At 25.6% G+C, this 27845-nt stretch overlaps 1 protein-coding gene across 2 annotated transcripts; it reads right to left on the bottom strand.

Annotated features, from left to right (window-relative positions):
• Positions 1 to 39: 39 nt before the first annotated feature.
• On the bottom strand, positions 40 to 27845 carry LOC136981440 (synaptogenesis protein syg-2-like). 2 transcript variants are annotated; one of them, XM_067277766.1, is made up of 13 exons: positions 27512 to 27845; positions 11775 to 12113; positions 9691 to 9801; positions 9416 to 9619; positions 8712 to 9008; positions 6406 to 6696; positions 5839 to 6126; positions 4736 to 5038; positions 2677 to 2805; positions 2005 to 2032; positions 1380 to 1456; positions 337 to 452; positions 40 to 236 (listed from the first exon to the last, which is right to left on the bottom strand). In XM_067277766.1, the coding sequence occupies exons 1-13, from the start codon at positions 27609 to 27611 to the stop codon at positions 42 to 44; spliced, it is 2478 nt and encodes an 825-aa protein (XP_067133867.1). In that variant the 5' UTR covers positions 27612 to 27845; the 3' UTR covers positions 40 to 41. The 2 variants fall into 2 exon arrangements, with proteins under 2 accessions (XP_067133867.1, XP_067133868.1); XM_067277767.1 differs by lacking the exons at positions 40 to 236; positions 337 to 452; positions 2005 to 2032 and having other exon boundaries at positions 1385 to 1456; positions 2649 to 2805.

Genomic DNA, 27845 nt, shown 5'->3' with positions numbered 1-27845 from the left:
ATTTAAATATTTTCGAAATTCTTTTTAATAGAAACTTACTTTCATACGTCTGTTTGTCTGCTATTAACGAATGGTAAGTATACTGATGTACAATGGCCAGATTCGAATTCTTTTAACGAAAGAGGTAGGACTTTCGTTTTTCTATGGTCAGGTGTGTTACTTACAGCATTCTGGAACGCGATTACTTCCGATGTATAATTGTCATACACTCTGTTTTGATTAGATGTGCATTCGCTCTGAAAAAGAAAAAAAAATAAAGAAAGAAAGAAATGAATTTCAAAACTCTTTTCCATTTTTAGATTTTATTATAGTTTTTAAATTGAAACGGCAGCTTACTTCTTTTTCAATCAAACTATCTGCAATTCTCTCCTTCCCCGATAAACAACTAATCTTAGTTTCAACAACTAGTTTATTATCTTTAGCTTCTCTTTCATACATATCTGCTTTTATATCTGAAAAGAATATTTTATGTTTTAAAAATAATAATTTTTTAACCCCGAGGTTTATAGATTGAAAATAATTACGATCCGTTAACGGTCGTGTATTTTTGTAGGCTAGTAAATATTTTTCTCTTTAAAGTTGTTCGAAATATTTTAAAATTATTTTCGAAACTCTCTCTTACTTGTTTAAAGTTAAGGGATTCAATTTAAGGGATTCCCGAAAAGAGGGAATTCAATTTAAATTTTGTACATGGAAGAATAGTAGAAATTCGAATTCAGGATGATAGTTGTTGCTACTGAAATGTTTGCAAATCATTAGGACAATGGTTGAACAAGTGCAAAGCTGGACGAAACAGTATGTTCTCTGATAAGGACAGGTAGATAATGATACCACAAACATACAAAACAACTCTTTACAATGTAGAGCAAATCAAACACTAGATTCCATTTCCCGTAAAATCATTGAATAAAATTGCAAACTTTAAAGTGGCAATTTGAAAGATACTACTTCTGATCAAGTTTTTGATATACAGAACATGATTTTCAATACATTTTGAAACTGCAGATGCAATATTTTACTAGCATGTAATATATTTTCCACCGCTGTAACTCTATAATGTGGTTATATATTTTATTGATTTATTTTTTTAAAGTAGGCCTTCAATATCCGAATAAAATAACAGTAAAATTCGAATTGGACTACATTTTAATTTTATTAAATTTATAAGTTATATCAAGTTTTTAAATAAATTATACAAGTTATACAAGTAAAAAAAACTAAATATATTCTGTAATATTTTACTCAAACTGTTTAAAATAAAATATTAATTATAATTAATAGTAAAAAGCAATTACTTTTAGCTTTTAAATTTACTGTTTATTTTTTTCTATTTTATAGCATAATAAATTAAATTAATATATTATTTGTATTTATTTTACCTGGTATGATATCAGGACATTTTTCTTCTCCAGTTTCTTTGTAAACATCTTCTTCTTTAGAAAAGAGATTTTGAAACCTACAACAGAAACATTTCAGAAATATTTTATTCAAAAATTAATTATTTTTACATAAAATATTCATTTGTGATTTATGTAATCTACATTAATACTAACTAAAAACTATCAATATAACTCATCTCTTTTCTAATATTATCATTTCTGTTTGCTTTCATAAGTAATTTAAGAAGAAAGATAAATTATATATTATTATTTTTCTAACTAATAAATAAATTTAATCGAAAAATAATAAAAAAAACAAGTTTAAATTACATTTAAGGAAGTAGTTTTATTGAATTGTATAAAAGAAACCATTGACAAGAGATATTTAACAAAAAAGGAAAAAAATTCTTGTTATCTTTTATGATTTAAGATATAGCTTTACTTAAATTCTTTTTTCTTTTTGTAAATTCTACAAAAGAGACTTCAAGAAAAGATTTACTTTTATTGAGGAATTGAAAAAAAATTACTAGTAAATCGCTAAAAACTTGTATTATAGAGATTTATTTTCTATATATTTTTTTAGAATTATATATATAAAGATTAAGTTTTAAAAAAATCTACTTACTTATAATTTTTTCTTCTAAGATTCATGGCTAAAATTAAAGTACATATAATTAATGAGATTAATATTTTAAAATAAAAGTTAATATATAAAAGGTAAGTAACATAAAACTAATAACTCTATAGATAACTTACAAATTTGTAATAAAAATTTTTATTATAAATTTAAAACAACAAGGAAGAGAATTACGAACAGGAACATATATATATATATATATATATAAACTAGGACTTTCATAAAATAAAATACAAAAATGAATTAATCAAAAATTATAAAAATTTATTATTTGGTAGTTCTCATGTACATGAATGAGAGGCGAGAAATTTTTCCATGTTGTGTGTGATGGAAAAGGCAGAATGATTGATTGAGAGAAGCTAACTGTGATGCATTTGCTGGAAGACGAAAGGTAACCAGGTGTTCTAAACATTCCAGAACTGCTTAACCATCAACCTGCTATTCGTTAGTTCGTGAACTTATCCGCAGAATGTTGATTGGAATATAAATGAGTAATGTAATACTAAAGTGGGATGGAAATGTATTATGGAAATAAGTTTCGAAACATAGGTTAATGACTAATGTTGTGCGGGGAAATAATATTTTAGAGATCTTTCTAAAGCATTGCTGCAGAATAAATTATTTACCGATACATTTACATAATTGATTTTAATTACTTACCTTCTTCCGTGTACGATTTCCTCCTCAGTTTTTTAGCAGTGTAAATTACGATAACGACCAGAAATATTCCTACAACAACCGCTATTAGAACTATCAGAATGGGGCTCAATGCTAACGTCCAAATATCATCTAAAACGTTAAAAAAAGTAAGTTTTTAAAAATTGTTAAAGTTTATATGATTTTTTATTGTGTTTAAACTATAGTTTAAAACTAAATTGATTAGAACAGTGTCTAGGACAGAGTTCTGATAAGATTAATGATCTTCAAAAACTTTCTGAATTAAAACTAAATAATAATTAGTTAAAAATGAATAGAATTTTTTTTTAATAACTTGCCAAATTCAGTAAATTATGACTTTTATTAATTTATTATAAACCATGATATAATAATACCAATAATTAGTGTATTGAAAAATAATTCTACGAAGAAAATTCAAGATTATTATATACATATTTCTACATTATTTCAATATAAATCTGATTTTAAAATTTATTTATTATGATTTTTATGTATTTTTTAACTAATTCTTTAGAATTTGCTATAAATTTTACCTGCTAGACTGTTATTTATGTATTAGTTGTATCGAAAGAAGAAACTTGATAAACAATACTTTACATTCATTCCTTTCTATACATTTTATTTTATATTTGAGCATAGGAAGGAAATTACCAATTCTTCTATTCTTTGACTCTAAACAGTCGTTATGGGTTCAAGAAAACAGTTTTACAATACAAAATGTGACAAAGCTACTGATCTGAATTCAGATTATTCAGCAACAGCTAAAATTTAGATAGAATATATTTGATTGTAAAGGAAATCTCCTGTTTATTTTTATATAACTCCGACTTATTTTCGATTCTAAGAAGCATATCCATTTCCCGAAACTATTTTATCTACAATAATAAATTGATAGAGGATTTTATAATTAATATATAAAATCTCTTAAATCAAATTATCAGAACTCTGCCGGTTTTAGAATTATTGATTACTTAAATGTGTTACAAAAATCGAGACTTATCTAATTTTTAAAGTTAGGATTACAAACGATAGGTTTTTTTTCCCCTTCACTTCCCCAATTTCTTGCGATCGGCTTTCTTTATGATATTCCCTAATTCAATAAAAAAAGTAGTGTCGAAAATCGTATCAATTTTATAGAAGTTTCAAGAACTACGAGGTATTGTTTCTGAAGCCTTTGTAACAATTTTTCGGCAATTTCTTTTAAGGGAAGTTTCAGAAATATTTTATTAAAGTTACTTCAAATTTAAGTGAATTTAAGTTTCCGTTACCACAGAGAGGCAGTTTCTTATTTTTGTATGTAATTACTAAAGTTAATTAAATTGAGACATTGTAAGCGTCTAGATCTGATTAATGCAAATTACAAACTAAGTAAATCACGGAACTGGATTCAAAAATACAAAACTTTCTTAAAGTTTTAAAAATATTTCCTTTTAAAAATTATAAATTTTATAAATTCTAAAAGTATGATATTGGTATATATAACATAAATTTCATAGAAATAGCTGTTTTAAAACGTTTTGTATCGTATGCAATTGCAAAACATTTAAATATATTTATTTTGCCAGAATTCTTTTTTATATAGACATTGGTATTTAACATAGAACAAAATTTCTCAAATGGAAGAAAATCATTCGTTGGAAAAGAATACATTAATGGAAAGTGACAATATTCACTTGATGAACATTTAAGAAAAATCAATCAAACTTAAGTCAACGTTTCGCTTCTCTAAATATTGATGCCAGATGTATTTTTAAAAAGAATATCAGCACTCAAAAATTCAAAAATTTTGAAATGTGCATCGCTAAAATGACACAGACAGATTTTTACCGATTTTATCGCATTAACGAGATAACCTTTTCACGAAATTTATGAAAACGAATGCTTGATAGTAAATTCATGTTTCGGAGAACCGCACTGATAAATAATTAATTTCTAAATTTCTTTTTATTAATAATGCATTTAATTGAATTAATTATTTAATTACTGATATAATTTCTACTATATTTTGTATATTATAAAATGAGATAGTAAAAAAATTTACCTCGCCTTTCATTAGATGCCGGTGGCGTTAATGTTACTGTATGCAAACGGACTGGAAGGCTCATTCCTTTGTCGTTAACGGAATGGATAATGAGTAAAAGATTCGCTCCCGGTAATAATCCGTGGGCAAAGAATATAGGAAAATCAGAATTAACACTGGTTTGAACAACTTCTGAATCTGCATCTAATACATCCATGAAGAATCGCTGTTTAAGACCCCCATCGTATCCTTCAATGCATTCTACATGAAGGGATTCTTCAGTTTTATTTATAACTGTACAATTTTGCACAGATTCTGGAGGACCTATAATTTTGAAAATAAATTATGAATTTAATTATCAGTAGAAGATATATAGTATCGTGTGGATCTATATTTCATTATGTTTAATATATTATTAAGATAAACCTTATCTAAATTTCATTAGTACAAGATAATTAGGATTGAAACAATTAATAACATTTTCTCTTCATGTGATTTAATATTGTTAAAATTAATAGTGTAAAATTTTATTAAAATAGTTGTAATAAATAGGCCGATAGTTATTTTTAACCGTTTCGCGAGTGAAATAAAGCATAATAAACATAATTATAATTTCATTATGAAGTAATAATTATATGTAATGTTTAATAATTATTTGATTCCATCTTCAATTACTTTACATCAATATTATCGAAGGGAGAACTGAGTTAAAGCTAATTGTTCGAAATTGCCTTTAATTGAACATTTGGAATATATAAATTCTATAATAAATTGAGAAACTATATAACCGTAAACCTCTAAATAGAATATAACAGTGCATTATTAAAATACAGAATAGACAATTAATACAGTATGGTGTATCCTATATAACTTTGTTTTGGAAACTGCTACCATTATTAAAAGGTCAGCTATAAGGCCCATAACATTAACTATCGGCTATTAAACTCATTACGATAGTATAAGAATGTAAAGAATTTTTAGTCAAAGTATAAAGTATTAATTATTTATTTTAAAATATCATTAATTGTAAAAATTTTATTTTCTACTTTATTATGTAATAGAAAGAAGAATATAGAATGATTTCTACAAAAATAAAAGAGAAAAAAATACTTGAAAATATATACCTGCAGGGAAAATAGTAAAGACACAAGGTTCTTTCTGACTTCCAACTCCATTTTTACCCCAACACAACAAGGAACCATAATCGTATTGGGAATGAGGAGTATAAAAAGCAACACTTCTTGTACCTTCCACCGAAAATGCCAAAATTTCTTCCAATTCCAATGAGGTATTAAACTCCCAACGGAATTTAACTTCGGGCGGATCTGCTTCTAATTCGCAAGAAACTTTTACGATTTCATCTCTAGCTGCTCCATAGAACTGTTTTTGATCTGGTACACATATAGGAGCATCTATAATTCAAATAATTGATTATCGAAAACTTTAAACGTAAAAACTGTTAAATGCTTAACAAAATTTCTATGAACTTATTCATCATGTTGTCATTAATCATTTTCGACATTACTTGGAACGGAGCCTATTATTATTTAAACCATTTAATTTTATTAAATGGTATTATCAATTTGAATGATTAATATGTTATAAAGTTAAATTTGAAATCCGTACATAAAAACAAGTTGACTGGTTAAAGTATTTTTTTTAAATAAAAAATAAATATAACTATTTCTTACATTGTACTCTAAGATGGATGGGGTTACTTTCGCCTTCTCCTTCGGTATTTGTTGCCATACACGTATACCTTCCTGTACTGATACGTCGAACCTTTTGTAAAACTAAGGATTGATTACTAACGATTATTCCAGCAGATATGTTGGTCTGAATCTGTTGCCCTTCCAATCGCCAAGTTATTTCCGAAACCCACGGATTGGCTCTGATATTACATTCAAAATAAACATCATTTCCTTCTTGTATATGAGTATGCCTTAATTTACTTCCCAATTTCATTGTGATTTGTGGAACGTCTGAAACGAAATGGTTAATAATCCTGTACACTATATAGGTCAATTAATTATTTTGAGGTTAGTGAAGATCATTTTTAATTTACGTGAATAGCTTCATAATGTAGTCATTAACATATCTTACTCTTATTATGGACATGCAAGCAAGATTAATATTACTATCTTTCTACCCATTTATAATATTTCTTTTAAGATTCGATTAAAATAGTTAAATTACTAATGCTATATTTAAATTCGTCTAAACATTTATGTAGTTCGTTAAAATACCAATTATATAAAATTGTAGCTGTTATCGATGAAAAAGTACATAATCAAAATAAAGTACCTGCAGGAAAAAAACGTTAGAAAAAGATTGAAATTACTTTTATTATACATTTATGTTTGCAGATTACTTTCGACGTTTTATCATACATAATATATTCTATAATAATGGGATGGTACATCGCCAATTACATGTTTGAAGTCCATATGATGAGTTAATATCACAAGCGTGAATTATAGATACGAAATATTTTTACTTTATTTTATTTTTCTTTTATAACAACTGAAATTTCTACACTTTTTTTTAACTTTCTAAATAATGTAATGAAACTAATATAAATGGAAATTGTTATAATGATTAATAATTAAACTTTCTGCTAATCTTTAGTTTAGGAATTTGAAATAATGAAATTATCAATGTGAGCGAATTCAGAAATATCAGCCATCTTCCTTCGTTCATCACGAACTAAAGGCATAGCTATGGGGTGTTGTGAGAACATTGACTTTATTACGTTGCTTCCAGTAAAACATTTATAACTCTTCGCACACAGCTTGAACTGATGTGGCCGGTAGCAATCAGCAATGAGAACAATGCTATATTAGTAACTGGGAATGCAGCTGTAGTTATAATTACTTTTCTCCCGTGATTATGGTTCAGAACCGGTCACAAACCAATCACAAACTCACTTCTAATCTGAAATGACCTTGTTGGGAATTACAGAAATTGAAGTTTTGTAATCGAAGCTTGACGAAGAAAAAATTGTCGAAAGATAGATAAACAATGTAACCATAGAAACCATTTATAAAAATTTTTATAAATTATTAAAGTATTTTTTGAATGATTTACCTATTTTACAAAGCATTTATTGATTATAGTTATAAAAGGGAATTTGATTTATATATATTTATACAATGCACATAGCATTTTGAATTTTTAAATATTTATAGACATTTCTGACCAAATGTACATCTGTAGACTTATATAAAAGTTTTTGTCGTTTGATATACATTTACTTATGAATTTATACATATTATTGATGTGAAAACATAAATACTTAAATCTCTTTAACATTTTACAGAGCGCTTAACCTAAATTTTTTTAAGTTAGAAGAATTATATTGAATATTTTATTGTTAATAATAAACAATGTTGAATATATTAATAATTTTTAAAAATAAAATCAAAGTAAATGTTTAAAAATTATAAATTCTATTCGCTACTTCAGCCGATTAAAACATATTTCCTTAAGCTTCTAAATTTATAATTTATTAATAAACTGCATAGAACATTAAACGTTTAATAAAGATGTAGATATATTAAAAATAAATTAAAATATTTATGATTAGATTTTACTCTAAATATTAATTTTAAAATATTTAAGATAAGTCATCTGTCTAGAAAAGTAAACAGCTTAATTTAAGAAAAATGCTATAAATAATTTTGCAAAGTTACTTTATGAATTATAAAATTAGGATATTTAATATTCTTTGTTATATTATTAATAAAGATAATACAATAAAGATTTATAAATATAATAATTTTTGTTAAGTAAAATATACTTTAAATTTTATTTATTTATTTATTTATTCAAAGTTTATTCGAAAGCCAAATGCAGCTTTTAAAATGTTAATTATTTTCTCTTCTTTTTTAGTCTTTTTAAAAATTTAAAATTAGAATTTAGTTAAATTTTGATATTAAATGTAATTACAAAAGATTTTTAATAAACTTAAAAGAGGAATAATTTCGCAGTTACCTACAGTGGACCTCCAACGTCCACCCATCTTCTGTAGCACTTCCAGGAATGTGCGGATTTTCAGCTCGGCAAGACAAATACTTGCCATTATCTTCTAACGTTGGTGTAAATGTTAATATACTTGTTGATTTAGAACCGTCTAGCGAGAATCTATCTCTAGTACTTGTCATTCTCGTACTACCCTTCCACCAAGTGATAGTAGCGGCGGGTCGAGAACCTTTACTATTGCATTCAATTTCGACTGGTTTACGTGCTGACACAGATCGAAATTCACCTTTGATTTTTACTTCTACAGGTTTAACTAAATCGAAACAAAATTTTACTTTCAGATTTAATGTATAATTGTAAGTAATGCAAATACAAAAATCGATTTAACTGTGTTTAAAATCAATGAATAAGTTCATTTGATAATTTAATCATAACAAACATCAATTAAATATATTTTCTGGAATGCGAATAATTTATTAATTAATTTACAGTTTTAAAAAGTAAAAATTAATCGAATAATTCAGAAATATTTGTTCTGGTTCTTTATTATTATTATTGTTATTATTAGTGTTTTGTTAAATTTATTTTTATCTGTAATTAAATTTTATATATTTTCTAACTGCAAAAGTCAATCGATATTTACACGTCATATGACAAATTAAGAAAATAATAGAAAGAAACAACTCTTTGTTATACAAAAGCTTATAACTATCCACTTACAGTTCATGTCAATAGTTACTGCAGTTGACAGAGGGGGCGTAAAGTTACTGTTGGCAGCTTGACATGTGAACATGGCCATCAAATCGTTCCTCTGGAGTACAGGTATCTTCAGTTCGTTTCTTACAACACCGTCACTCGTCAGTTCGAAAGTGTCGTCTAATAGAACAGACTCTCTCCACCAAGTAACCGATGGCCTAGGCTTTCCTACACAAAGAGTACTTGTAAAGTAATCCTCTTTTCTACTTTTCACAAAGTATAACAAAACACTGACTCACCTCCGTCTGCTTCACAGATTAATTCTAGTTCACTACCTTCATTATATGGCCCAATTAGACTCTGTAACAATTCACCTTTCTTATTTGTTATTATCGGTTTTTTTGGTGGAACTAAAAAAATAAAAGTAAACAACATGGTAAATGCTTTAAACTTAATTAAACGCGTAAAAAATAAAATGTACTAAAAGCAATATATCTAAATAGCTGAAGACGAATTACCGCCGATACCATTTTGTGAAATTGCCTGTTTACAAAGACATTTAGGATACTTTTGTATCACAGTGGCTCGTCCTTAATGTCTTTCTTTGTCTCCTTAAAGCTATTTGTTGTCTGTCGATATCGTCGATATCGTCGATATAAACGTTTCCAGAAAATTTCATGAATGTCATGAAAAATTTTGTTTTTTTACCATATTATTCTATGAAAGGTAAACGAATATCGCATCTCATTTTAAATTAATTTGTGAAAAATATAAATAATCTAGCAACAATAACGGGGTATTTGCTCTGCAAACATCTAGGAAAAAAAAGGCGGAAACACACATTTGCATTTTTTGAATAAACTCTGTAATAAATACACAATGTTTATCTATTACAATATGTAAATTATTGCGTGCCTCGAATGAAATAAAAAAAATTATTTAAAATGATGAAGTATGAAAATAATTTACAGATGCTTTTAGAAGATTTTAATTAACTTTCTTTTAAAAGGTTACTAAAGTAATTTAGTTTTGAATATACTGTTTAAAGGAATGTATTTGCCATTAATTCCTCATTGTTTTGATATTAATTACTGTAATGTTCGAGAGAAAAATGTTTGAATATGCTAGAATAATTGAAATGATAGCCTAGTGTTAATTTATTTTTAGTTTAAAAAATTTATTTTCTTAACGTATAACTTAAGAAGCGATTCTTTACTTCACTATTAACTTATGTAAGCTAAATTAAAACATTGAAAGTACTTAAGTTTCAAATATCTTGAATAAAATTACATCATGATAAAACTGCATGGCAGTAATTATATTCACAAATCATTAATTTTCATTAAGACTTCGCTTTTTAATGGTAATAATTTTATAAATTTCAGAAGTATCATAAATTTAATTACATTATAATAGTTCGAAAGAGATGTTTAATTTTCTTGCAAGAATTATATAATTATGGTGATTTATGCATTTTCGCCTATTTCAAATTGATTTATGCATATTTTTCATTAAACTTTACAGCAAAATATGTATATATGAGGTGATTACAACAGCAATTTTTGTCTATAAAAATTTTAAATTTAAATGATAATAAAATAGAAATTTTCAACTTTTAAAATTAATATACAGAAATTTCAAAATTTAAATTCTTTCACTCTCATTATTATTAATTTATTTTACAAATATTTTTCGTGGTGACAGAATAAACTAATTATTTATATAATTTCTGCAGAAAATTGCTTTCTTTAAATAGTCCTGAATTTATAATAAATAAATATGTATACATCTACAGATAAAATATATGCATACATTTTACCAAACTATACTTGATATTTAAATATTAAAATTTAGGAGTACCAAAATTTTCCTGTTTTTAAATGAAACATTGTATACATAGAGTTTTGAATAATTAAATTCCTTTAAAAAAATCTAAAAATTTTACGAAAATATAAGAATATACTTTTACAAACACGCTTCTCTATCTTTAATAGATGCATTAAAATAATGACAAGTTAGAGAATAAAAAATTACTAGGTTAGTTCTCTGTATAATTGATTAAATTAACAAAACTAGTTTTTGAAATATGAGATAAAAATGGTTGAAATGCCACCGAAGTTAGAGATAAATGAATAAAGATGTAATATGTCTCTATAAAAGGATCCACCTAGTTTTTAGCAATAAAAAATCCTTTCAGTTGTAGTAAAAAGATGAAAATAGTTTCGTCAAATAAAATACTTACAACATAGAAATATTAAAACTTTTTATTATATGTACCCATTATTTGGTGAATATCCAAAACAGAAACGTTAAAAATGTAGTTAAAATATTCTCTCACTCAAGATTTTTTCCATATGATTAAGGAAATCTTAAATATTCTTACCTATTACTCTGAGTATTAAATCGGCATTTCTCGTTTGTGCTTTCTTAAAGTCTACTCGGCATCTGTAATGACCGTCATCCTCTAGAGTCACTGGATTTAGTTCCAACATTGCTGGTTTGTGTCCGATCGACAGGTAAGATCTGCTAGCAATAGCATCATTGACAGCATGTCTAGCTTGACTCAGCCTCCTTCGACGCCCGTCTAGACTGTAAATTGGAGCCACAAAATCGTCTTTATACCAAAGAATAAGCGAAACGTCATCATCTGGCGTCGGGGGGGTTATATCACACGGGAGTTTGACTTTTTCTCCAGCTACTCCAATGATGGTTAACAGATTCCCTAAAAAATATGCAAACAAACTTTATTAGAATTATAGATCTTTACGCATATAAACACGAATATATATATATCTTAAAAGTTTTGAATAATGATAGTTTCGAGAGTTTTGAAGATATAATGCTTTCGCCTATTAACTTTCATTGTGAAAAGATCCGATCTTGCAAGATATTCTAAAGCACTCTCGAAAATGACTCTGTGGAAGGATGTTTCGGAATGACCATCTGGACTTTAATCGAATTTATTGCAATTTAGTGTCTTTTGAAAGTTCGGTCGTTCACTTCAGTCTGTGGTTTTATTCTTAAGAATTTCTTTTATTTACATTTTTAGCTTTCAACGAAAATAAATTTCATCGACTTACTACTAAATCCATTTCGATCATCCGAAGGATTATGGTAGTTAGCCTTTGACAGTTTGGAATATATTTCGTTTCGATCTATACCAATTTAGCTAAAATCCTTTTTAATTAAACAGACTAAAAGTATTTAGTAGCAAAACTTTTTAAATAATAAATTTTTTTCTGTTAGAAATTAAAATATTTCACAATCTAATAACTTATAATGTATTTTTTATCGATTACTTGCAACTACTTAATGTTTTCGGTGCCATAAAACAAAAAAATACTATAATATATAAATTAAATTGCCATGGAGATTTTTACTTAATAATTACAATCTGTATGCCATTTTCTTTTTCCAGAAAACACGGTATTAATTTTAAAAAAAATTAGAAAGACATTAACAAACTGTAGAAAGAGCATATTTGAAACCGGTTTTTATTCCACAAAACACAGAAAATGCATCTATATTAAACTACAGAGAAGAATATTGTAAACAAACTTATGTGGAGAAATAGGTATATCGTTTCGAAAACCTATATAAAAGAGAAGATTTTCAATTTTTACATATCTTTTTTCTCACATTTATACGAGTAAAGGACTAATATAACAAATGCCTATACAGAAGAGGGTTTTATGTTTAACTGAGCATTTCTTGAATAAATAAATAATAAAATTGGTAATAACAGCGTGCAATATTCTATATGCATTACGCTATTAAAGTTTTAATAAAATCACCCATATAATTTAACATAGTAAATTTTTATTATCGCATATTGGCCAATGTAATTTTCTCGCAACGACCAACCTATTCTGCATTTAACCTTATTATCTTTAGAGTACCGATAACTGTTTGATAACGCGAACTTTATAATGGAGTAAAGATAATTATCAATTTCTATAATGTTATTATATAATAAATTCAACATATAAATGTTATATATTGTAATAAGCGAAATCGATAAAATAAAATTAAATTTTTACAATTCATTAATTCGTAATAACTTGCTTCGTTATTGTAAAATATTTATTTACATTGAAGTTTTAAAATTTCAAATATTTATGTTTAAAATTCTTATTTAATAATTTACAGGAACGTCTTAAGTATTAAAATAATTACTGATAATATTTCATAAACAAATCAAATCTTAGTTGCACTTTATAAAATATTAAAACACCTTTTAAATTTTTATTTTAAAGTATTATTTGAAGACATAATTATATTTTACAGCGTAAAATGTTAAATAAATATGCATTTTTGTATTCAATTTTGTTTAAATAAATTATTTATAAATGACGATTTTTATTTAATCATTTTTTAAAAGTAATTACTTTGATGTCAAACTGCATTTGAAAAAAATTAAATATATATATAAATACTTAAATAATTTTTATTTTAATTTAATACATTTTATTTTTTCGTAATTAAATAAAATTTGCATTAACAAGATAATGAAAACTTAAAAATAATCATTGAAACAACGCCTTGATATGGAAGGCAATTCTTACTTTTGGAACAATTTACAAATAAAAATAAAAAATGTTAAAGATTGTATTGAGACCAGTAGAAACGCAAAGTAAATCTTCATAGAATGACTGTTATCTAGCCTGTCAAAGGAACAAGATTTCCGCCAACTTGCTTTGGACTTTCTGCTACTACAAAGAATTATTGAGGCAAATTGTTTCCAGAAAGTTTGCCTTAGAGAGAGGATTGTGTGCCAGATGTCCATTGGTTTACGTCTTGATAAATTTTTTTGATTCAGGCTCATGTTTTCTATATTCAACAATGCATCTATTTTTATTTTGTAAAGTTAAAAACAAAAGTTTAAAGTAACACAAATTTTATCGATAACGATATTTAATAGTATTATATTAACAACAGTTGCCAAGATCGATTGGAATAAAAAAAATATCAATTCTCAAATTTAATTGAGTATAGTAAATTTAAACAAAAAATTTCTTATCAGTAGATTTTAAGGAGAAGAAAAAAAAATTCAATACCAAAGTAATGAAACAAAAATCAAATAAAATTTAAAATAGAGAGAACAAAGAAAATAAATTAATTCACACTAACAAAACAGAAAATTTATATAGTCCTACAAAAAATAGAAACTTCCAAGTTACTTATGGTTTAGGTAATTGAAAAAAATAAATGCATAGCAATAAACTAAAACAAGGTTTTTTATAGTCCATCTTAAACAATAAAGTCAGCCTGCTTTTTACAATGAAGAAATGCAAATCGTGGTTATACAAATTTCACTGATTTTTTTATAAATATTAAATCAGCTATGAAATTTTAAAAAATCAAATCTATCTAAACATTAAATAAGTTAGCGTTTATTGAAAATTTCTTATCATTTAATTTTATTTATATAATCTAACATCTCTTTAAAATAAAAGCATTCGAAAAATGTTATCAGTTAATACACTTTTGTATATGTTTTATTTTTTATCTATTAACTAGAATAAATAACTATTTTCGAGTGGTTAATTTTATCAGATGTACTGTACGATGATATAGAGGAAATCGATATATATATTATAATTTTTTTATGGTTTTTTAAAAATTCTATACAATAAACTTTAAAAAAGTAGAAATCAATCATTTAATTTAATTTTGGTAAAGAATTTATAATAATATACAAGCTGCTTTTTAATTCATTAAAACACAATATTCTCCAACTGAAACAAATTTCGGTTTCTGACCAAATCAGGTAAGTAAACTTGATAGAATGCTGCAGCAGTAAATGAGCTTATGAAACAAGTGCAGCTGTTCAATTCGCATGCACAGGATTCCTCCTGGCGCTGGAGCAAAGGAAGAATTTCTCCAAAAATCTTAGACTGTATGTACGAATGACTAAATTTTATATTTCAATTGTAACTTCCGTATTTCTAGTTTTATCAATAAAATATGCTTGAGTTTTTTTCTTTTCATATTAGAAATTTGGATTTTTACTTTTGTATTTTAAATTAAAATAATTAACATAATCAATATACACGACCTTTCTTACATTCGAGTTCATTGTTTCTGATTACAAATTCCTACTTACACAAAATCACTCGTTATAAATTTAACGTCAATACTAAATTTTTAATTTTTAATTTTTACTTTTTCTTAAATTCATACATGCGAGGAAATAGCAGAAATCCGTGTAATGCAATTACTGATATTTCTGCAGTTAAAATAAACATTTGATTAAAATTTTATAAAAACTAATGAATTTTATATGCTAATTTCTAAGAATTTTCGCAAAAATACTGAGTAATTTATAACTTTATATAAATTTTTAAAGTATTAACACGCCTCTTAGAATTCCAGATTGAATGATCTATATACAATATTTATGTTTTTTTTAAATTCTACGATAAGATAAATGATCTTGTTTTACCATATTTTAATATTAAACTCTGTATTAAAAACCATAAGTAATGAGTAAATAGTGGATAAATATTGAGGCAACGGCTCTCTATCGTTTAGATAGATATTTTTTGTGTTATTTTCAGAGATAGATGAAAGTCTTTGATATGCCAAGAAATGTATGTGTAGTCTACATAGGAATGAAAATCATGGTTCCCCAAGGAAGCATATCTTTTGAGCATAGAATCCATGATGCTCTAGGAAAAAAACTTGTTATCTTAACAAAAAAAAATAACTAAAAGTCAGTAGAACGAAAACATACATAAAATAGCAATAATATTAAATATTTTTTTTTATTTTATACTAAAAATTACTCACTCGAGTGATATGTAAGACTTTAAAAACAGATACGAGAGTAATTTTTGGGACTGTTGTGAACCTTAACAGTGTCTATCTTTGAAGATATAAACTGGCTTATATTCTTAGTCACGTTTGGCAGATGTTGCATCAGAAACAGTTGTGACAGGTCATGGAAACTGCTGCTCTATACTTTGTCCATAATCTGATTTAGAAGGAGTTGTTTGCAAAAGGTTCCATTGCTGCTAATATTTCTCTCTCTGTTAATATAACGATTTCTGCCTCAAAGTAGATTCGATTGATCAATAAGTAGCAAGAGACATTGGAATTATAAGCAGCGACATCGAAAAATAATAAGATTATCGTCTTAAATTATGTAAATCGTAAAATATATTAAGACAATTTACTTTACACGTATATACGATTTCTTTCTTGTTAACTAAATTAATCTTAAAATGACTAAATGGAAAATTATTACAGTTTAAAAAAGTACTTTTTCTTTGTTTGAAATGATCGATGATGCGAAATCATCCTATTTACGTAGTCAGATAGAATTTTAAATAGAATTTCAAGTTTCTGTACACGTTCTTAAAATAGATGATTGGCTTTTATCCGTAATCAAAATCCAATACGTGATATCATGTTATATTGTGCTTGAAGAGAACTTTTCTGCCAAAGCAGACTTACATCAATGCACAAATTTAGTTTAGAAGAAAATTTGATAATAAAAATTCTATATGACTCAAATCGTTTATCTTTTATCTAAGCATTTCTGTTGAGAAAATTGAAAGTTAGTACTATGTTTTTGAACTGAAAAGTTTATAACGCAGCAAAATTGTTAGAAATCTTCAATAATAATCTTTCGTAACCATAACATTGTTCAGCAGTTTAATAAATATGTAAATTTATTTATTTTTTACATTTAAAATAAAAAACACTATTATTTTTGGATTATAATACATTTTTTGCAAAGCCCGTTACTATTTATAGGAAAAACTTTGCAGTAGCTAGCAAAGAATCTAGATTTATGCACCTGTATCTGTAGAGAACTCAAATGATAAATATCACCATTATTCACTTGCGTCTAAGTTGTCATTTTGTTTCAATGCTTGGGCTATTTGATAGTAGAATATATCTTCTTTTACAAGCAGTTTATAAATTATCTTTAACCAACTAAAATACGTCTTTATTTGTATTAGTTATTTTTTAATTAAATTTAGCTTTAATTTAACGGAAAAAGAAGTCTCGAAGATAATAATAATAATGATGTGTGAAGTAGATGTCAAGAGTGTGATGACTTGGATAATAAATTGTTCTTATAAAAAGTGTTTCTGAAGAAAGTTAAAATGAGAATTTTTTGAATCTCAACCTTACATGAATTATGCAATAGGTCCTACGTATTTTCTACGAATTAATTTCTTACAAAAAAATCAAAGGATTTTCACATAAAAATGAAAGAATAAAATGTAAGATAATAAAGAACATCTCGATGCTGGTACAATAAATGATAAGAAAAGTCTATCTAGATAAAAATGTAGTAATGGTAGAAAAGGTAAGCATATCTGAAGAAAATTTATTATAGTTTCTGTAGTAATTTTAAGTAATTTAAATAATAATTAGAATATTTTAATTCCTTTAAAGTAAATGATAATTTCTAAGAAAACAAACATATCTATTATGAATGAATCCATAAATTAAAATCTGAATAAAATGAAATTTTTAAACTAATATAAACAGAACATACTGTACACATCCAAATAAACATATATAAACGTATATATATACATACATACGTTGCATATACATGCGGAAACATTCGATTTGTAATAATTTGAAACGTTATAAATCAATTCAAATTTTAATTATATACAGCTAAATCCATATATATATATAATAGTCCTATTCTATAGCAGTATAATATACATTATAATATAGACAGCAAATATTTAGGAACAATAGTCCTATTCTATAGCAGTATAATGATACATAATGATAAATAGGTAACGTATTTGTAAATTTCTTGCAGAAAGAAACTAAAAATACTCAAATTTATATCAGCAAATAGAATATAAATAATTTTTTCTAAAAGATTCAATAAAAATTTTAATAAATCCTTCAGATATCGAATTTTGACAATTTAAAATTGAATATCTACATATCTTTATATATATATCTGAATCAACTGTATATACTGTATATATAAAAGTATATAACCTATATATATATATATTGAAGTGAAATATCTTCAAAGAAGACTTGTATAAATTCATAAAGTTTATTTATTTATTAATTTAAGCGTATGAAATTTTGAAAATCAAACACAAAGTGATCCCTTGCTGGGAATTTTAAGATTCCAAATGCTCAAATAACATTTTAATTGATATTTTAATATTTACAAAACTACCAAGAGATGTTATAATAATATAAAAATAGTTTATATACGTTGACAAGAAAAGAAATGCGCAAAACATCACAATGTATATAGCATTAGAAATTATTGGAGGAATTGTGAAATGGTCTTGCAGTTTTGCCATTGTAATATTTTCAGTCATATAAGAGCACATAAGAATTCCATTCCATCATCAGTAAAAATCTTCGATCTAGAAGCGGAATAGATAAAACGTAGTTTGTCTTTTATATCATTTCATCCCGAAGAAAGCAGCGAAGAATATATGTGATTGAAAGAACTCTAGAATAACAAGTATTTGAGTATGTTCTCTATAATTTTTTTTGTTTTAAAAGCAATTACATTTTTCATTTAATCTTATTTTAACATTTTGAATTATTAAATTCCGAAGAACAATTTCCAAATTTACCGCAAAAGACACATTTGTCAGGACAATCAAATAAATATACAATTATTAATGTAGTTAATTCTTTTTAATCTAATTTTCTTTTAAAGTAATGGTGATAATTAGACTCCTATTCAATATTGAAAATTAGCATGAATTTTAAATTAATTTAGCCGGAATCATTCTAGATCAAAGCAACTTTAGTATTACAGTATAAGTAAATTAGAATGTAAATTACTCTCATTCTGTACATTCGCTTATATAAGATAGGCGAAATAGAACGATAGTAATTTCTTTGATCCAGATATCTGAAAAATGTTATTAAATGTTTGAAAAATTGTAAATTAAAAATAAATAGATTTTTACAGAATATAAATGATCTTTTATGAATATAATAGAAGTAAAGTTTAAATTATAATTTAAAAAATAAAATAAAATATAAAAACATTGAAGAAAAAAGAATCTTATTATAACTTTCGTTCATTTACTATCATGATCAGTGTGTTAGAAAATGATTAGTATTGTTATATTTACATAATGTTTTTTGAGTAATAAATTTAACTTGTAAGATTGTATAAAACAATGAATGACTAAAATACAAAAGTAATATCAAATTAAATAAATTATAAAAATAATTAATGATAAGCATGTCTATTAATAAACATTAGAATTTTTCATTTAAATGCTTTTATAAATTTTTTGTTGATACGTCTCTCATGAGCATTGAAAGTCCAAGACGTCTCTTCATAAAAAAATAATACATTTAACTTATAAATTTTATATTTTTATAACTTTTTTAATAAATAATTTATTTACTTATTTTATAAATAAATTACTAATTAAAAATGAAAAAATATATAAAATTTGTTTATTTTTTTACCTATTTTTTCATGTTAAAGATAATATCTTGCAGGTTCAAAATTAACCTTTATATATATATATATATATATATATTAATTCTAATAATTTAGAATTTATTTAAATGTAGTAGTTTATAACTAAAGATTAATAATATTTTTTATAATTGTTGAAATACATCCATTTATTTCGTAGAAGTGTACTTAAAAATATTAAATGAAAATACATTTTTCTATTTAAAAAATTGCTTATGACATAAATTAATAAAATAATATTTTTATAAGATTTAAACATTATCTAAAAAGATTATAAAAGTGCATTATGTATTAATAAATTTAATTTTAAAAAATTGATTTATATTTATAAGCTGACTTCAAAAATGGAAATGATTTATAATATATATAATGTAAGCGGATAAATGATAGTAATATTCATTGCATCGTTCTTTTTACAAGCTTATTTCTTAGCGGAACGAATTTATTTAACATTTTCTAATGATTAATGCATTAATATTTAGCAAATTGCATTTAAAAGCTAAAGTTATTCCTTATGAATGAGATAATAGAAGAAGTCAGCAATGAGCAGTGAATAATTTTGAAATGTGGCCATTTGACACTATACAATTTTCATTTTTTCTCGCTAAAACAAGAAAAAAGAAACTAACAGTAAAAAGTAAAATTACTTTAAAGGTCTATTTCTAACTCGTGCATTATATAACTTCGAATAACGTACATTTATGAAAGAAGATAGTGGAGGAAAATATTCAATTAAAACTGTTGTTTAATGTATTTTTATGTTTCAAATTTCTTTGTAAAATGTCTTCAGAAAGCTCGTTTAACTTAAGATGTTTCTTTTCTAATAAAATATGCATGAAATACGTCTTAGGAATAAAATTTCTCCCAAAACGTATAAACATAAATGGTTATGATATTTTAAATTTTACAAAAGGTCTGCAAACAATTTAAGATTGTGTTGATCTTTACCTTTGCACTAGTAACAAACTGAAATAAATTTATTAAAAGCTTAAACTTATCAATAATACTTTTACATTAATCATGAATTCATTCTCGACTATATACTTTACAAATTATAATATATTCAAAATGTTTAAATGACTTTCCTTCATAGTCGTTTCTCGCATGTACAATGTTGTATGAACATAATTTATCCAGTTTGATGTATTACATTTTTCTATTCGAATGAGGATATTTGTATTTAAATATACATTCTTCATTTCATATTCACTGAAAATTTAAAATAGAGTAAACATTTATAAATATTTTATTTATAACAAGAATTCTTTACAAATTCATTTATAACTTAATGAATTCGAATTCATTTTGATTCCATAAATAGAATTATGCTTTTCGAAAAATATTTTTAAAATATTTAATATAAAATATAATAACTATTTTTTTTGTAACCAAAAAAAGAAATTTTCTTTAAATATTTCTAAATATTACCGGGGTTATAGATTTCTTTAAACAAAAATTAAGGCGATAAATTCAAAAATATAAATGCAATTACGGAGATAATAAAAGACGACGATGAAAAAAATTTATACATTTTTTTTAATGTTTTCTCTTCGAACTTCGTCGCTAAGTAATTAGAATTTTTTGCAATTTTAATACAAAAGTTTAAAAATTTTATTTTGTTTTCACAGTGAGTGATTATTTGATTTATTTCAAAGCAATCTAAAATTTTCTTATTTGTTCCATCAGTGACACATCTTTTACATTCTAAAGCGCGTTTTTCTTAGTTTCCACTTGACCTATTACTTCATCACTCCGACATGCCTCATGATTCGCAAGACCAATCTTGTCTATCCAATATCTCCATAGTTGCTTTGCAGACGCAAGATTGCTACGGACATCATTTCTCAAACCCACTCTCTTTTCTTACAAATTACTACTCTTCCATTCAGTCTCTCGCATTTCCACTTCCATCAACGTCTTTTCCCTTTTTTTCTAATATTGACATAAACTGACACTTCTTTCTATTCAACTCTTAGCTTATCTTTTCTATAGACACTAAAACACTGATCAAACTAGTCTCAACGAATGTCTACTTATCTTCGAGTCAAACATATCTACAAACATTGATTGATAGCAAGCTACCTTGGTGATTTCTACTGTATATCTAAGAGAAAAAGAGAAAACGAACAGCTAAATTAAAAGAATTTTAACTAAATTATTTTTAAAAAGTTATGGTTTTTAAATCAATGAAATGTTTTTAATATATTAATTTCGCACTGTTCTATGAAGAATAATATATATATTTAATACGTTATTTTATATTTTATTTAGAAAATAAAACTATATTACATTAGTTAATATAAAAAATGTAAATGTTTATTGAATCAAATGTAGGTCCGTGTTTAATACAGACAAAAGGTTTTTTTTGCATGTTTAATACAAATTTTTACTGAACACTTACTCTATTTTAAAAAATCATTGTGCTTTCAGCCATTTCAATATATAAATAGCAAAAACGATTGCGAAAACTTAACACTTTGTACGTTGTTTTATTTATTTCTTTTTTTTTCCGGGAGTGCGAGGTTCAAGACACTATTTCTTTCGTGTTATCGGGCGTTGTTCTTTTCCCTTTATTTTCTTTATTGTACACATACATCGATACCTTCAAAAAACACAACACGTTTCTGATGCATCTTCTGCCAACCGAAATCACCAGAAAGATAAAGTTACTCTATTTGGGATAGATAGTCCCCTGTTACTCACTGTTGATTGCAACAAGTATTTCGATGTCATTTCGGAAAGTACATTGGAGGAAAAAATTCCTTGCCACAGCAGCAATTGTACGATGACTCTATTTAAGACAGTTTGAAAGATTATATAACCTTTAGGGAATTTTAGAAATCACAAAAGATAGATTATTAAAAAAAGTTGCAGCACATGTAATAAAGTGAATACAAGTAATAATTTCGAAAAAACCTCTAATATTTCTTTGATAAAATTAAGCCTATATACTTAAGAATTCGAAATTAAAATACATTTTTTAAATGAATTTTACAAAAAATTTATAAATATAAAAATAAATAATAAATTCGTTTAAAAAAATATATATTTTTATTTTATCAATATTCGCAGAAAGCCTTAAGTTTATTAGCAAAAATACATTTGTTTTCTAGAAGATTTTAATATAAAATACAATTTTAAAATTGGCATTAAATACAGGCTATTTTAAGAAATAAAATCATGTCTTAAAGTATTTTGTAGATATTAGAAATAAACTAAAAACAATATGGCAGACAGCCAACTTTTTACTAGAGACAACTTTTATTTAAGAAATAACTTTGCTACATGGTTTAATTCACGTTTTATGAGTGACCACTACTTCATTTTTGTTGGATATTTTGTTTCTTTTACATCACACTTTAAGTACTAAGAGCTTAAAGTAGATTCATATTTCTTTTTCTTTTTTTTCAAAAATTAAAAAGAGGAAAATAAAATATAACAAAGTTCTATCAGAAAAATACATAAAAGTACACTTAGTACAACAAATAAACACCAAATAACAATCAGTTATTAATAAACTGAAGTTATTTTATGTTATTCGAACTATTCCAAAGAAAGTTGCATCGTAAATATAAGTAGGTCTTGTGTTTTCGAATATACCCCATTATAACTTTATAAACTTATATGAAATATTTTAAAGTTTTAAAGTGAAATTTATGAAATTATTGATGTACAGACCGATTAGATGTATGTACTAGCTGGAACAGGGTTTCTTAGCAACGATTTTGTTACTGTCAACATAATGGCCTTTAATATTACATTCTGCAATAAGATTTATACTCAGGCTACTTTGTTTTTCTATAAACAACTATATAGCATTGTACAATAGTCATATCTCTTTTCTCTAATACCAAGTCTTAATAAAAGGAAATGGAATGCCCATATATTACAAAATCGAACTTCTTTTTTGGGTAATATAAATATTGAAAGCGTAATCATTTCGACATGAACACTAAATTAAGATTCTATATCTACATTATACAACTTGTTTGCACAAGCAAATCGAAACGAAAAATGCTGCAGGAAACTCCAGAAAATAAATATTATAAATGAAAGTTAAACAATTTGCTTTATAAACAGGAAAGAAAAACTATCTTAAAAAATAATAATTTAAAATAAGAAAAACATGTTTAATATAGCCTCGTGAACTTATCTGAATTTCAAATTCGGTTTTTGAATTAGTTTTTAAATATATTTATTAAAATTTAAATAATTAATTTATTTTCTGTACTTCATTTTCTAATATATAAAAATAAGATTTTATCTTTTTTTAAAGTAAAATATGAAATTGAATCTTAAATCTGTAATAATGTCTATGTCAGTGTTTTATAGTCAATAAATAAAAAAGGAAAAAGAAAAAGTAGAAGGAAAAAAAAAAGAAATCCTTAAAGAAAATTCAAACATCATTCTGGGAATTAAATTGAACAGAATTGAAAGAGAAAATAAATCCAGGGAAACTCCTCAATTGTTAGGTAAGATAAGGATAAAGGGAATAGTTTAAATTTAAAATTTAATTTAGAAAGAATAAATTAAAGTGTATTACTACAATATTATATATGCAAAGCTCACAATATCGTACATGTAGAATACGAATAAAATTTCAAATAAATTTCTCAAAGCCAGTTATCTCATCACATATCTCAAACTTCAGATATCAGACATAGTAATGGCACATGGCCAAAACTATTATCATCATTATAAGCGAGGTGAGAGACTAGTTGTGTAGCTTCAAAGTCAGATGGTAATCTTTGCACCACATACCTCTTCGCTGTGATTAAAGCAATTGAACATAAATTACCACACATAGCGTTCCTTGACTTAAAATGAAGTCAGCGACAAGTTAAAAGACATTTCGATTCGAGAAGAAAAAGATAAGAGATTTCCTGTCTATAAGTTCTTTTTCATTTTAATCTTTAAAAAGAATTTTTTTCTGAGTGTGTTACGAAGAATTTTCTTTGATTTGTGATTAGCGCAACAAATAAAAAGAAACGGATAAAGAATGAAAATAGATAATTTATCGAATGTTTTTAAATGTAAACTAATATTTAATCTTTTATTTCAATAACTTTTAATAAAATCGCATTATCTGTTTTTTTAAAGATATGAGTAAGAAAATGGTGTATTTTTTAAGTGGCAAAAACAAAATACGTGTTCCTATTTTATTTACTTTCTAACCCATAAGACGGTAAAGACTTTTCGATTAATAAAGAATTGAGTTTTTTTAATACTTATTATTTTTCTTCGTTAGTAACATTATTGGGACACAATGGTCTCTTTACCGAATCAGTTGAACTAGCAAAGTATTCTGGATCTGCAGCAATCATCCACTGCAATCATTTGGGAGAACACGCAGCTTTTAAATATTTTAAGATCAATCATTCATAGTAGGAGGTTGTCTCTTAGTAATGGCCGCTACAAGTCACGTGACTTTGCAGGAAGCAATCAAGCACAACATTGAAATTTCTACTTCCTACGAAGCAACGCTCGAGTGGTCTATTGAAATACTAACAACTGATGCGAAAAGAAGTGAAAGATATTCAAACAGGATATCACTTTATTATAATCTAATATTTACTAATACTAACCTGCTTATTTATTGATAAATTTATTTCTAATAAAGAGATAATCTCTTTAATCGTTTAATGTTCTGTTGAATGATTTACTAGATGCGATATCAGGAAAATTGGAAAATATAGAGCAAGTAATTATATTATTTAAACATTGATAAGCTCCAGTAATCTGGAATATAATAAAATATAAACGTTACAAATGAATTTTTTAACTAGTAAAATGGAAAAATGAAAAAGGATTCTCAATAATTGTTGCTAAAAATAAAGCTAATGGAGTAATTACTAAAGCACAATTTGCGAAACAAAATTGCAAATTATCTAAACAGAATAAAAAACAACAAAAATATAATTAGACTCTTACTTTAAATGAATAAGTTAAAAGATTTTAATAAATAATGTTATTATTCGAGATTTATTATAGCATAACCGTCTTTTATTCTATGAGGTAATCTAACGTTAAAGAGACTAAGGTGTTTTCAATCAATATTTGTTAATTAATTATTATTGACTACCTTATAGAATGCATTATCTTTGTATAATGTATTTTCGTGCAAACCGTACGATAGAAAACGAAAGGTTAATTGATTTTTTCGGGATAGAAGTTGTTTAGTAGCACGATATCCATATGAGAAAACTGCATAGTTTATTATATTCTAGGAATTACATTAAGAATGTACCTAAAAAACAAAGAAAGTCCCCGAGGTTAGAAAGAAAGACACGCTTGATGAATGAAATCGACTCGCTGCGCTATAATTCGTCAAGTGAAATGATATCATAAATGAGAATGTCAGTACAATAACTATTGCAAATGGACATTTGTCACTAAGAGAAGTAATGATAACATGAATGAAGCGGTAATGAGTCCTAAACTCGATGCAACTTTTTAATATAGAAATCCAATTAGGCTATGAACCATTTTACGTTTAGCGGTTTTAGCACGTTTCGTTAAGTCTGTTCTAGGGTCTACAGCCAAACACTTTCTCTTAACATTCACCTATACTTAAAATTAAAACTTATAACATGAAGTTTTTTAATTTTCTGCACAATATAAAAAAACAATTTAGGAACAAGTTTCTTAGTGACGAAGCTTATTATGTTTATAACACGAGATGAATTAAGTTGGGTTCTTAATGAAAGCATTCTGTTCTTACTTTATATTTAAATAATTAAACGTGGTTTTTTAAATGATTAAAAAAATAACTTAAAAAACAATAAAAGTTTTGATTTTAATTTAATATTTATTGTTATTTTTTTCTACAAATAAAAAATTCATTTTATTCACGAAACAATTTCTTTGGTTAAAAAAAAAACAATTACCAATAACGATATGAGAGAAAAAATGAAAATATTAGAATATTTTGTTAACATTTAGTTTTGTATATTGACATGAAATATAATAGAGACATGGTAAAAGTTCTCATCGTTTTTGCATAAAAAGTCTACGTTTTGTTAAAACCAAAAATTTTTGTTAAATTTTGATTTGAGCTTTTTTTAATACAGTACTCACTCACGATCAATACCAGTCTTTTAATAGAGAACTAACTATTATATGGATAGATATAAGTTATCAAGGATGTTTAATGATATAGAAAAGAGTCATCAAGCTTCTATAGGGCAATAAACCATATTCGGCTATATATTTATAGACATCAGCAAAATAAACATCAGACACTAACGGTAATCAAGGTAACCGTTAACCAGCTAAACAAATACTATCAGCAATATTTTCATCTCTACATGATAGTAATTATCACTTAAATAGTGAAAACGATAAACGATGTCCTCTTATCTAAATAAGCATTCAATACGAAACACAAAGTGTCGGTACAATGCAATTTAAAATGTTAGCGATGCTCGCACACATGTAAAATAGCTGAAAAAAATACACCTAGAAATGATCTAGATGTGCTTTTACACATAAGAAAACTTTATAAAACAATCGAGTCGAAATATTTTACCAGTTTATAAATCTTTTTCTCGAAAATGTCCAGTAGATTTAGTAAAAATAAAGAAAAAAAATTGAATTTAGAAGTAAAGTAAAAACGATGATAAAGTTCCGATTAAAAGAAAGGTCTGTAATCAGAGATTACTTACCTGTAATGTTTGCGGTACAATTTCCAAGATTTGCAAACAAAGTCAATAATATATATAAAGTAAGTGATAAGGAAAGAATGAAATATATGCACTTTTCCATAATTTTTTTTCTTTGTAGTATTCGTTTGTCTTAAATCAGTATCGTTTCTCAAGCTCTAAACTCTCATATTGATCAAAAGGAAAAACATGCTGGATATCTCACCACTGTCTCACCTCCTACTGACGCTACTGCTGGATGATCTTATGGAGCGTTTAACACAGCTCTGACTAGGGCGACCTCTGCAGTACATGCTTTAAACAATTCTACGACCGCAGCCTTTCGATTTCGATTCTC

The sequence above is a fragment of the Centruroides vittatus genome, unplaced genomic scaffold, assembly GCF_030686945.1.
Source record: "Centruroides vittatus isolate TY-2023 unplaced genomic scaffold, ASM3068694v2 contig_754, whole genome shotgun sequence".
Classification (NCBI taxonomy): Eukaryota; Metazoa; Arthropoda; class Arachnida; order Scorpiones; family Buthidae; genus Centruroides; species Centruroides vittatus.
Note: the sequence above shows the minus strand (reverse complement) of the source record. Positions and strands in the feature narration are given on the sequence as shown.